General features: G+C 30.1%; 1 protein-coding gene across 1 annotated transcript; it reads right to left on the reverse strand.

The window, feature by feature from the left end:
• Positions 1-8359: 8359 nt before the first annotated feature.
• LOC143194805 (uncharacterized) lies at positions 8360-11805 on the reverse strand. Its single transcript, XM_076401523.1, has 3 exons — positions 11756-11805; positions 8851-9286; positions 8360-8792 (listed from the first exon to the last, which is right to left on the reverse strand). Exons 1-3 carry the CDS (start codon positions 11768-11770, stop codon positions 8467-8469), a joined length of 777 nt encoding a protein of 258 aa, XP_076257638.1. The 5' UTR covers positions 11771-11805; the 3' UTR covers positions 8360-8466.
• Between the last annotated feature and the right edge of the window lie 579 nt (positions 11806-12384).

Here is a 12384-nt window from a genome sequence, read left to right on the forward strand (position 1 = left end):
AATGTTCATCATCCTTTCTACGGCACATAGTGTCGCTCTGCTGGGACAACATGTCTATTGACAACAATGTTCTTATGAACGCCATTTTTTAAAAGACACGGGCATATGACGTTGTCAGCCCAAAATCAGTAACTTTTTGTAGATTCCTTTCAACCTGGGGAATCTCATGCGAGTTGACATGTACAGGCGAGTTGTCATATACAATAACAGGCGAAGAAAGAACGTTGACTTTGGCTTCTTTGACTTATCACTTGGTTGGTAAGATTATAAAAGGTGTATTGAAGGTTCCCAAAGGCTCCTAGCCATTATTTTTTCCAATTAGAGAGCATTCAAGTTTGAAAAATAATACCCTTAGTCCATGAATCCCCGCATTATAGTTCAGGGTTTAAAGCTACCAAAGCTGAGCTAAAGTTGTTGTGGGCTAACATAGTCTACTAGAAATTGAACAGAAGATTGCAGTTCAAGGTGTGCGGCTACCAAAGGCGGATTGAAGCAACTTATGGGGTATACCATGAAAATTCGGATAGAAACGGCGCTATTGAGAAGATTGTTAAAGGAAAACTGGAGGACAAAGGTACAGGCAATATTCTAAAATATCCTAACGGGACAACAACCACATAAATCCCTTGGTCGTTTATTAGGGGAGAGGTGTTATATCGCAAGACAGTTATCGTTCAGGCTACTATGACTTTGTCAAAGAAACAAGGTCGTGTACCTCTAATACATACACTTTTGACAGCAGTGTTTTCATATTTCATATATAAATTATACATATAAATATAAATAAATTAAATTAATATATAAATTTCGTTATAATATTTTTAACCTTTTCTGTCTAAAGTCTAAGTAGTATATTTTTTAACTATCCTAATAAATACAACGTCAGCAACAGTCTATTATTGCATTAACTTCTCGTTTGCTATTTATCTTTAAAAGAGAGTATTAATCAGCTACCGTGTTAAATTATTCTCACTCAACAATGGAATACGTCAATACGCAAAAGAAGTATTATAAATAATGGCTATATGAAGATAGATAGTAAGTAAATTTCTCCCAAACTAAAAGAAAAAGCCGTAATAATTTCTTCAAACCTAAACATTTTCTAGAGCAACAAAATGTATAAAACATTGATATCTATTGTTTTCTATTAATAAGTTGTAATGACGATATATTCCGACGATAAATTAGGCATTCCTTTTATTATGGTGTATTCCTTATATAAAATCGATAGCTTATATTTCAACAATTATATAATTGGTCTCGACACCATTTTTAACCATGTCATCAATTATATTAGTTCTCAAATAATTCATTCTAGTATGAATTTATCGATATTACCTATATATTATAAGTAAATTTTATTATTAATATAATAATATTTGTCGAAGCCTAATCATTCGATCAAGTGGGCCATTTCAGTCATCAATACCGGCTAAAACGATAATTTCTCTCCAAATTCCTCACACCTCACAAATAGGTACTATATTAATAGAGACTAGATTGCCGCAGTATAAGTAGCATGATTCATCACAAAGCGATGGTACAATAATGACAGTACAATAATTTAGCAGATGACACTCGTTACAACAAAACGAAATAATTTCGCTAGCTGTATAAATACAGTTTCAAAAACGACGAAACTAAGTTAAACAAAGCAGAATCAATGCCTATCTGGCAATACTAAACACAATTTCTAGTTAATAGTTTAGTCATATTGAAAGCAAAATGTTACTACATATTATTGCATATCTGTGAGAACCAATAAAATGTTTTAATAGGAAGACACCTCACCCTACCCATTATTACTTTCACCGAACAATATTACTTGAGTGATCGTTACATTTTTACCGAGAGTACCGACAGCTTTAAATATGCACTGATAATTTAGTATGAACTCTATAATTAACATCGAGATATTCACTTCATTACAATTTGATAAAATTTATTTTACACTTAGACTTTGATTTAATACACTTAATTTATTACGGCTTCGTCTTACTTTATCATACAACAAAGCAAAATCTAGAAAAACATTAACACATTCACTACTGTTGGTGAAATAATCTGATACTGACACTACAGCTTGACTTACAGCGTTCGTGTCGGTATTTACTGTTAACAAAACTACAATCGGCATCCGCCGAAATATAATAGATTCTTACAGGCAATTTTATTATTATTTAATTAATATATTGTTACTGGTCGTTTCCGTCTAACCTACAATTTGTCTTTATGATAAGTTAAATCTATGTATATAACTAGGAGGACCCGTCGGCCCTAACTCAGTCTCTGGTGAAATAATGTTTGTAAATGTCACTAATGAGTTTTTTAATATATGTACCTCACTACCCAACACTACACAAGATCAGATGGTTTGATTCTTTTGAGTTTGTGTCCTGTTCTGGTGATATCCACTAGTTGTAATATTTCAATATTCGTATGAGAATGGAGTCTTTCCTCATGCTCTCATGCAATTCGCTTGATTTCTTGACTGACTGTGGGTAGCTGAAGGTCTAGATGTAGTTAATCAATTCTATAGTATTAGGATGCACCCACAATACTTCTCAGGACTTTGTTCTGAAAAATTTGTATTTGATTTATGTTACTCTTTGCAGAACATCCCCATAATTGAACTCCGTATGTCCATATAGGTTTTAGTATTTGCTTATATAATAGCAATTTATTATGCACTGATAATTGTGATTTTCTTCCAATTAGCCAGTACATTTTCCTATATTTCAATTCCAGTTCTTTTCTTTTCTTATGTATGTTCCTTCCAGCGAAGTTTTGCATCGAGATTCATTCCAAGATATTTAGCGTTGTTGCTATATGGAATGATAGTATTATTTAATGTTATTGGTGCTTGTACGGTCTGTTTATAGGTGAACTGCACATGTAGAGATTTACTTTCATTAATTCTTATTTTCCAAGCTTGTATCCTATTAGAGATATTGTCAATTGCCTGTTGTAATTTTCGTGAGGCTTCTTCACTATTGTCTCCGACAGCTATAATCGCAGTATCATCAGCAAATGTAGCCATCGTAATATTTTCCATTTGTGGTATATCACAAGTGTAGAGTAGATAAAGCATTGGTCCCAGTACACTTCCTTGTGGTACACCTGCTTTAGCTTCTTTTATTATAGAGCAAGCTTCTTCTTGTTTGACTCTAAACATTCTGGTTGTAATGTATGATTTTAATAGTTCGGTGTGTTGTTTTGGTAGCATTTTCTGTAGTTTATGAACAAGGCCTTCATGCCAAACCTTATCGAAGGCTTATACTACCTCTAAATACTATCTAAAAATATAGTTGAACATACTTTTTATTTTCGTAGGCTTTTTCAATAACATCTGTTATTCTGTGGACCTGGTCAATTGTTGAGTGCTTGTTAATAAACCCAAACTAGTGTGTGGGTATTAGGTTTTTTCTCTCTATGATCGGTTTTATTCTTTTCAACAGGAGTTTTTCTGTCTGTCTCTGGTTTGTTTGTCTTCATAAGAGTGCCATTGCAGTTTCAGCAACTCTAAACAATCTATTATTTTTTGAATGTTGTACGACATTCGACGTTGAGTTTTATTTGTCCATTGTTTAGTACCGTTGCTTTGAATATTCTATAGTTAGACCTCAGTGTTTCGTAAAGCAAGTGAGTAACATTACATACGATAATTGGGAGTGGCCTGGGCATTCTAATTTCTTTATTTTGTTCATTATTTTGTTTTATTTTTATTTGCTGTGGTGAAGATCCTAGGGAATTATTTACTTTTCTTTTTTTACTTTTAAGCGTTATCCAGCCTACTTCTTTCTGCAATTCTCCTTCATCTGTTTTGTATATAACAATTGGACTGCTTTTGTTGGCTTGGTGGTTTATAGTTGTTTTGTCCTTGCCCTCAGAGCTTTGTTTATTTAGTTGTTGCTGGAGGGCATTTATTTATTTTTGCATATTGTTTAATGCGATTTTGAGACTCTCCCGTTCCGACTTTTCGTTCATCTACGCATTGTAGAATGCCTGTTCCTTCTGTGATACGTCTGATGTCGATATTTCTATTTTATCTATTTTTGTACAGTGTTCTTCTATATATTTTTATACCATATAATAATACTTTTATATATATAATACAAAATTGAGAAACTAAAATATAATATTGAAGAAAATATAACAATGATATTTAATAAGAGTAATAATTATACTATATAATCGCTAAAAATAATATTAAAAGTTCGGATTTTGGTTCCTAATCTATAGTGTCAGTATCTCTCAAGCATATAAATTAACTATAAATTGTGAATTTACAATAAAGCTATTGTTGTACTAAAAATATATTATATCATACAAACATAATTGTTCCATGATTATATTTTCTTTTGAAAACTTGAATACTAAATAAATGATATTTAGAAACAACAGAAATCTCTATAGATGCACTTAAAAATTTCATAATCAGTACTTATGACTTAACATTATTTGATTGTGTACTTAAATCTACACTTGTACTACACTTGAAGACTGTGTAAATTTTATCCATGTATTATGTGGATCTTCTGTAACACTTTTATTCGGAACTTTGAACAACTCTCTAAAATAATCTGATCTGAAATATTTCAGCCTAGAATATCCAAATTACAACTGTAAAGAGGGACCTTTCAGAGATATCACAAATAGGTTTAAAGATATTTTTGTAACAATGAAGTTCAACTCTCAAAAACTAATACAATAAAGTTTCTCCAGAGTAATATTCTATATTAACTAGTATACGGATACCATGCTGAAAAAACATCTTATTAGGCAATCAATAATTAACCCCCTTTTTTAGCTTCTTTGAAAAAATAAAGTAGTCTCGACCAGGCCATGAGTGGTACCATCAACTGACACAAGTAGTACTTCAGTTTGAACTCTTAGTTCTCTGTCTTCATTTCATTCATTTTCTACATTTACATTCTCAATTTGTTCCACTATATTTTTACCATTTATGGCAAATTAAAAACAATCTAAATTTTTTAAATCATTCTGGAAAAATTATTTAATCATTCAGAATTACCTTGTGCTTCTAAAAGCAATATCTCTCAATTTTCTCAAGCTAAAAAAGTTGTATTAGAGATGTTATGGTATTTGTTGAAAATAGTATTCATTAATATAGCAAAATATATTAAGCTGAAAAATTTTTAACTTCATATATACAATTTTTTACGATTCCAATAATGCCTCATTCAAAATCATCTAATTCATAATTTATTATATTTATTATATTTATATATTAATTTATATTACTTTTAAGTTATCTAAGATGTTATATATATCCGAATATGCGTAAATAGCATAAAATAGGATATCACTAAAAGTAGATCTGAAGACCAGAGTTTTGGTTATGGCCTTTAAATAAAGATTATTTTATACTTGGCTAAAGAAAATAATAAGAGTTCCGGTAAAATGCATTTTATATCGGGGTGTGACTGGGTAAGGTTTCAGTGCGTCAAGGCTGTGCATCTAGTTGGACACGAGCAGAAGAATCAGATCGATCTGGGAACAAAGAAAATCACGGCGAAGGCGTGGCCTCTTCGGTGACGCGCTTTATAAACTGCATAACTAGTGCAGGTTGAATGTACCGAGGTCGATCAGAAAGTTCTGCGTATTATCTAAAAAGGACATTATGTTTTCAAGTTACACTTACATGAAAAATCTATTTTTTAGATACTCTACATAGAATTTAGTGAATATTACATATAGAGTTTACGGATATTTATAGTAAATAATATTCTAGTTAAGTTGAGTTTGTTGAAATATTTGAACTTTAAGTCATTATAACAGCTTAAATCAAACTGTGAGATTTGGAATTTTACAAAGATATATACAGGCGTACAGAATAGTAGTGTCTTCGGTAAACAATAAAAAAATTATCTAAATATCTAGGCCTATTTAGTCAAAATTAATATATTCAGCAAAAAATATAATTTTTGTCTTCAGTTGGAAAATTACTGAATAAATCTACAATGGATTATGAACTGTTCTGAAATATTGTGATTGAAGAATGTGTTATTACAATTATTAAAAGCAATTGAAGGATGGTTTTCAAAGCTAATCAAAAATATTATAAATATAACACATGAATACAGCAACGTAAATTGTTAGAAACACAGAAAGTTTGAAAGTGTAATATTTATTATTTTGAACGATAATAAGACTATTTATTTCTTTAAAATAAAAAAATTATAAAAAAATACACGTTAAAGCAATGAGTTATTCAGTCTGTACAATTTGTTAACAAGTCAACAAAATGATATTACTCGAATGTCCATCAAATTATGATCTGATGAAATATGATGGGGAAATATAATCCATTATATAATCATCATGTATATGGATATAGTTGATTCAAGAATTCCTAAATTGTCTGAGGGTCTTTTAACAATTTAATCTGAATTTTCGTCCAATTAGATTTGCAAGTTTAAAATCACCACTTTTAAATGGTTGAAACTAAAACCGACAACTGCAATATATAGGAGCAGTATTATAACAAGTTCCTGAAAGTATTTAATACCGTGCGGTAACAGAATTTTTCAAACCAAACAACAAAATTAATAAATAGCGAAATGCGATTTTAAGCTTTTTCTGCTGAAAGATACTAAATTTAAAACTATTATTTTAAGAAGGAAATTGACGAAAACCATATATAAAACCAAAGTCTATATAGCGTTGGGAACAACCGAAAAACTGAAAACAGTCGATAGTCAAAAAACTTGCTGAGACTGCTCCAAGCAATTATCTTCATTCTTTCCTCTCTCGCAATTTATACAGGAAAGGGTTCGTACATCTTCGTCTGACATCACTAATTGAAAAAAAAACAGTCGAATCGTGCATTTGACTGAAAATAGTAACTACCAGTAATTACTACTTTTTTCCATTTCTTTTTTAAAGTCCTCGTCCTCCGTCTCGCTTATACTACCGTTGTAAAATAAAAGCACATATAAAATTAATTGCCTCAAGCTTAATTTTATATGTGCTTATATTTTCCAAAGGTAGTATAAGCGAGAAAGAAATGTACATGTAGTACTTCACGTAATAACTTTAAAAAAGAAAAAGAAAAAAATAATTATTGAATACTATTAATATGAAATTAATAATATTTTAAACGAAGTAGAACAACTTTTATATTTTAATGTTCTGTGGATCTGTATAAAGGAATAGAATTTTGCTATGGAATGGAATAATACAACACAAACATTTTATCATATTTTAATATGTTAATTGCTATTTTTAAATAGTGTACTATAACAAATATAGACATACAATAGAACTTAAAGAAAACCTAAAAACTAAAGATATGCAATAACAATAAATACTAAATAAAAATTAAACATATAACTAATCATAGAAAAAAAATTAATAAATCACATAATTAGAAATGATCGTACTATAACTACTAGAGCTTTCTAAAGTAAAGTAAAAGCTTTTTTATTATTGAAGTGAAATATTTTTTAACAAAAATAATAAAAATATCACCTATTATTGCATATAAAAACAGTCAAAAGTATTTTGCAATTTATCATTCACAATTTTAATATTTATACCCTATTACATTAACAATAACATTAACATTAACAATATATATATATATATATATATATATATATATATATATATATATATATATATATATACAGTCGATAGTTCCCAGATTTTATATATGCATTTACTATGCATATGTAAAATGTTATCAATAAAATTATATAAAATATATTATTAGTTACGGTTAAATAATTTTTATCAAATAAAATTTTTCATATTGTTTGTTTTTTATTATAGAAGAAGTTGAGGGCATCTTATAATATCTAGTAATTTCATGCAATCTTTAATCAAACAAATAATGGCATAGAATAATGACTAAAAGTGAGTAGTAATAACACGAACATTTTGAAAAGTAATATATTTTACCTTGTGGACAAATGGAAATCATAACAGATAATTTTAATTGACTTTAATCCATTAACTTTAATCTGTTGATTTCTATCCATTAAGGATTTGAAACAGTAATTACTAAAACATTTTCTATTTTGTTATGTAAAAGATTAAAAATGTTTAAGAACCTTTGCTGATTTGATGTAACTGATATACTTGTAATTTAATTGCGATGTCAATAATGTTAGGATTTAAGTATTTTTTGAAATAAAATGGCTTTGGTCAATATTTATAACTCAGCAACTCTCAAAGAAATCCGACAAGAAACAAATTCTACTCACCTTTTTCCGATTTATTTTGATGGTATATTAGTAGATAAATATTATCAAGGAAACATAATTGACTTTTCAATTGCAATGGAATTTCATAACTTTTGAAATTAAAGTAAAACATTAAGTTTATTCAATACTCGTATATTTCCGAGATATGCTTTGTTCTGTACAGAAAGGCAATATAAAGCTATAAATATAATATAAAAATAAATAATTAATCAACATGTCTAATCAGGCACTGCTATTAAGAGTGGCAGAATGGATAGTTTGGGCAGGCGTTCGGATCGACTCCAGCAGGAATTTGAGCAGGTGCAGATGGCGACGAATTCAAAACATTGGAAACAGGGCTGTAAGCTCTAGAGTCCTGAAGTTGAGCTGGCTCTTGGTACTGTGAAGCAGACACAGGGTTGAAAAGTGGAGCCTGCGGACTTTGAGCGGTTGGATTGTATTGAAACGAATACTGTTGAGGAGCTTGAGGTGCCGGGCTGTATGCGGGAGCAGTTGGTTGAGGTTGGTAGTATTGTGGTGACGTCGTTTGAGATACGGGAGCAGCAGAATATTCTTGTGGGGCTGAAAGACAACATATAATAAACACCCAAAGTACTACACAAACAAAACAAGGTAGTACCGAATTCGGGGGCCAAAGCTTCTTGCAAACCTTCTCCATGATAATCTCCATCTCCAATATACTCTCCCCTATCCAGTCTCTGTTGAACATCTGGCGAATATTGAGACTGTGCGGGAGCTACGGGAGCAGGCTGTTGGTACTGTTGAGGCTGGGTATATTGGGACTGATATTGTTGCGGTTGCTGATACTGAGGTTGTTGGTATTGAGGTTGTTGATATTGAGGTTGAGCAGGGAATTGTTGGGTTTGATATTGTGGTTCGGCATTGTATTGCTGGGCTTTATCGGCAGTTTGAACTGCCACGAGTGGATTAGAACAATCGGGGTAATTGGGGCAGGATTTTGGATCGACTCCAGCGGGATATTGTGCAGGAAGTGGCTGCGATGGTTGGTTGTGATATTGGGCAAATCCTACTACCGCAAAGCAGCTCAAGAGTACCTGATATATAATGAAAGATTATTAACTCAATGAAAAACATATAGATATAACATGACAAAACAAAGTAACTGAATATAAAGATTAAATACTGAAATATATTCATTAAATTTATAATTTTACTATAAATATAAGTAACATATTCTATTGCCATTTTTTATTAATATTATAATAATCGCAACCCTTTTATTACAATAATTTTTAATTATATTTTATCACTATAGCCCAGAATATACAGGCACTATAAATCTGTATAGCAATACAAGATAAGTTAAATATCTATATAATCGTATAGATCAAACAAGAATGAATAAAAATAAAACCAAATTAATAATTACAAATAGATAGCAAAGAGATAAAAAATATCTAAAAATAGATATATATTAACAGGGTAAAAGGTTAATGTGTAGAAGATAGGTTAAGGTAGAAGTAGAATATATATATATATATATATATATATATATATATATATAAATATATATATATTAGTAAAATCAAACCACATACACACAGAAGTAACAAAATAACAAATATGATTTTTTACAACTGCAGATGCTTGTTCTTGGAAGAAATAAAGGAATAAGATATAGTTTACCGATACTATATCTTACAAAAACCAAGAAGTTATAAAAATAATGTATGTAGGACTAAAGTTGACACTGAGGTTTATCATTTTTCACAAACCGTTTTCTGAAGCAATTGACTGATCAAACTAAGTAGCTTAACTTAACAGAAATAAAGATAAGAAGAAAATGTTTCACTTAAATGAAACTAAACAAAAATTTGAAAAGAAATATAAATAAAAGTACAGAATACACGGCATGCGGGGTATTAACACATATATAGAGAAACTAAAAACTTATAATTTATGCAAAAAAATATGACGAGAATCGTTCACATTATGTTCACATATTAATAATACTAATAAATAAGAAAATTCACCAAAAATGGAAAATAAACTTTCATAACCGTCATGTATATCACTATTATCTTTATAAATCATCAGTGTTTGTTGATAAACTGCATGAATGAGTCCACTATAGTGCACTCTTGTGCAATCATTAATAAATATTATCGTTGTTGCATCAGTAGTCCGCAAATACCGCTGATCTTTAGGATTGCTGAATAAGTTACCTCGCTAAGAACGAAAGAATAGAAAGTACGCGGCTGACATTTACTCTTTCTTGGCTATCGACAGGCTTCATTTAAAGTGTATTAATGAAATGTATTATCGATATTATTCAAAATATTTATGTTTTATATACTAGAGGTCATATAAGTAGTAAAATTAGATGATCCCAATTACATCATTCTCTACCTTTCCCTTTATTTTCTATGTCTCTATCTTTTTCTCTCTCTGTGTGTTAATTTCTTGATTTAAAAGCTTTCCTTTATTTCGTTCCAAGTCCAGATCTAAATTTAATTAGGATTCTCCTTATAAATGCTATGACAATACAGTTATAAATATTACCAAATAGAATGTAAATATTAGGTGCTTGTATGTATTTTGATCAACGATATCAATTGATGATAATTCAAAATATGAATGTAAACAACCAAAACCGACTATGGCAATATTGTACTGCTACATCCCAATTGCCACTTTTGATTTTAAAGGTTTAAAAATGGCGACTTTATGCACGAAATGACCAAGAATCAATAACAAAGAATGGACTAGAGGACCAAAAATAACCTAAGACAAGGTACTTCAAGTCTCATTTGACGAAAATCCAACTCAAACTCTCACAGAACATTCAAACAGATTAGCAGTTAATGATTTAACTGTTGGCAGACGTTTACGTGCTATAACCAAAAAAAAACCAAAAATACTAATATGAAGACGAACTAAAATTGTGAATTATCCAAATGATGTTTGACGATAATTATTTTAAAATGCTTTAAAGAGAAACTTAAATAAACGCAACCTTAAATCTTCTTAATGCCTAATAAGATTTAAATGTTGCTTACACCAAATACATAATTGTAAATGTTCATCAACAAAATCATTCTAAAAAATATAATTAAACCTGAACTGACAACTGAATCAATATCAAGATCGAAAATAGATTTTAAAAAATTATTATAAATATGTGTTATAAATATATATTATTATAAATATTTGAGAAAAGTAAACCAAGATATGAAAAAAATGATGCCAACATCTTAACATTTTTAAATAATTCGAATAGATTTAATAATCAGAACAAAGTCTATTTGGCAAAAATAATAATAAATTAAGAGCATTTTTGACAATACATTAAACTAGAAACCACTGAAGTAAAATACTGTAGATTTATCAATAATAGTCACGTTTTGTAACAATCTTATAAACTATTTTTTCTGTAATATGTAATGTACATAAAAAAATAATCATAACACTTATCACTTTAAACTTATCCCATATAGGGAAAAAGAAGAAGAATCGACACTCATCAGCACAAAGCAGTAGCACACTGTATACGACACACTTACCAGCCTAAAAGACATGTTATTTGATAGTGTATGTATGAACCGTAGGAACTGAATATGATGGTCTACCAAAAATCGTCCCATATATACCCTTTCCACCCGCGCTTCGTTTGTTTTCGATGAGAGGCCGTGAACTTAGCCACGGATCGACTGAAAAAATAGACCACCATTATGGGTGAGGCGCCAGCGTAATATCTTCCGAGGTCCTCGCTGTCAATTAGCCATGTTTGTCGATGGCCTATCAATTTCACTTCCTGCATACCATCCTACTGGGCTGTGATCAGGATTGTTATTGCATGATATCAACTGTCATTGACAATAAAGGATACAAAAACATTTTTTCGCATATGCGAACGTTTATAATCACGGAAAAAATTGGCGTAAATGTAAATCATGTTATACAAGTAAATTAACATCCTGTTTTTCCTGCAGAGGTAATTCGAGAGACTGTAAAAATGTTGTTATTTGTTCGATAACTTGAATTGACAATTTTGTGTGATATGAGAAAACAAAAGGAATTAACGATAAATCGAATCACGTGAATACTTATTTTCTGGAAACCAAATATTTTCTCGCAAATTTTTATATTAAGCTGATCTAAAAACTTGTAATAACAATCTAAGATTTTACAA

The sequence above is a fragment of the Rhynchophorus ferrugineus genome, unplaced genomic scaffold, assembly GCF_030347505.1.
Source record: "Rhynchophorus ferrugineus isolate W39M unplaced genomic scaffold, kcgeb_rfMv2 rfM4, whole genome shotgun sequence".
In the NCBI taxonomy this organism is placed as follows: domain Eukaryota; kingdom Metazoa; phylum Arthropoda; class Insecta; order Coleoptera; family Curculionidae; genus Rhynchophorus; species Rhynchophorus ferrugineus.

Coding starts and splice junctions, on each gene's coding strand:
- LOC143194805 (XM_076401523.1), bottom strand. Junction 8,793..8,850: donor AGCTTTGGCCCCCGAATTCG/GTACTACCTTGT, acceptor GTTGTCTTTCAG/CCCCACAAGAATATTCTGCT.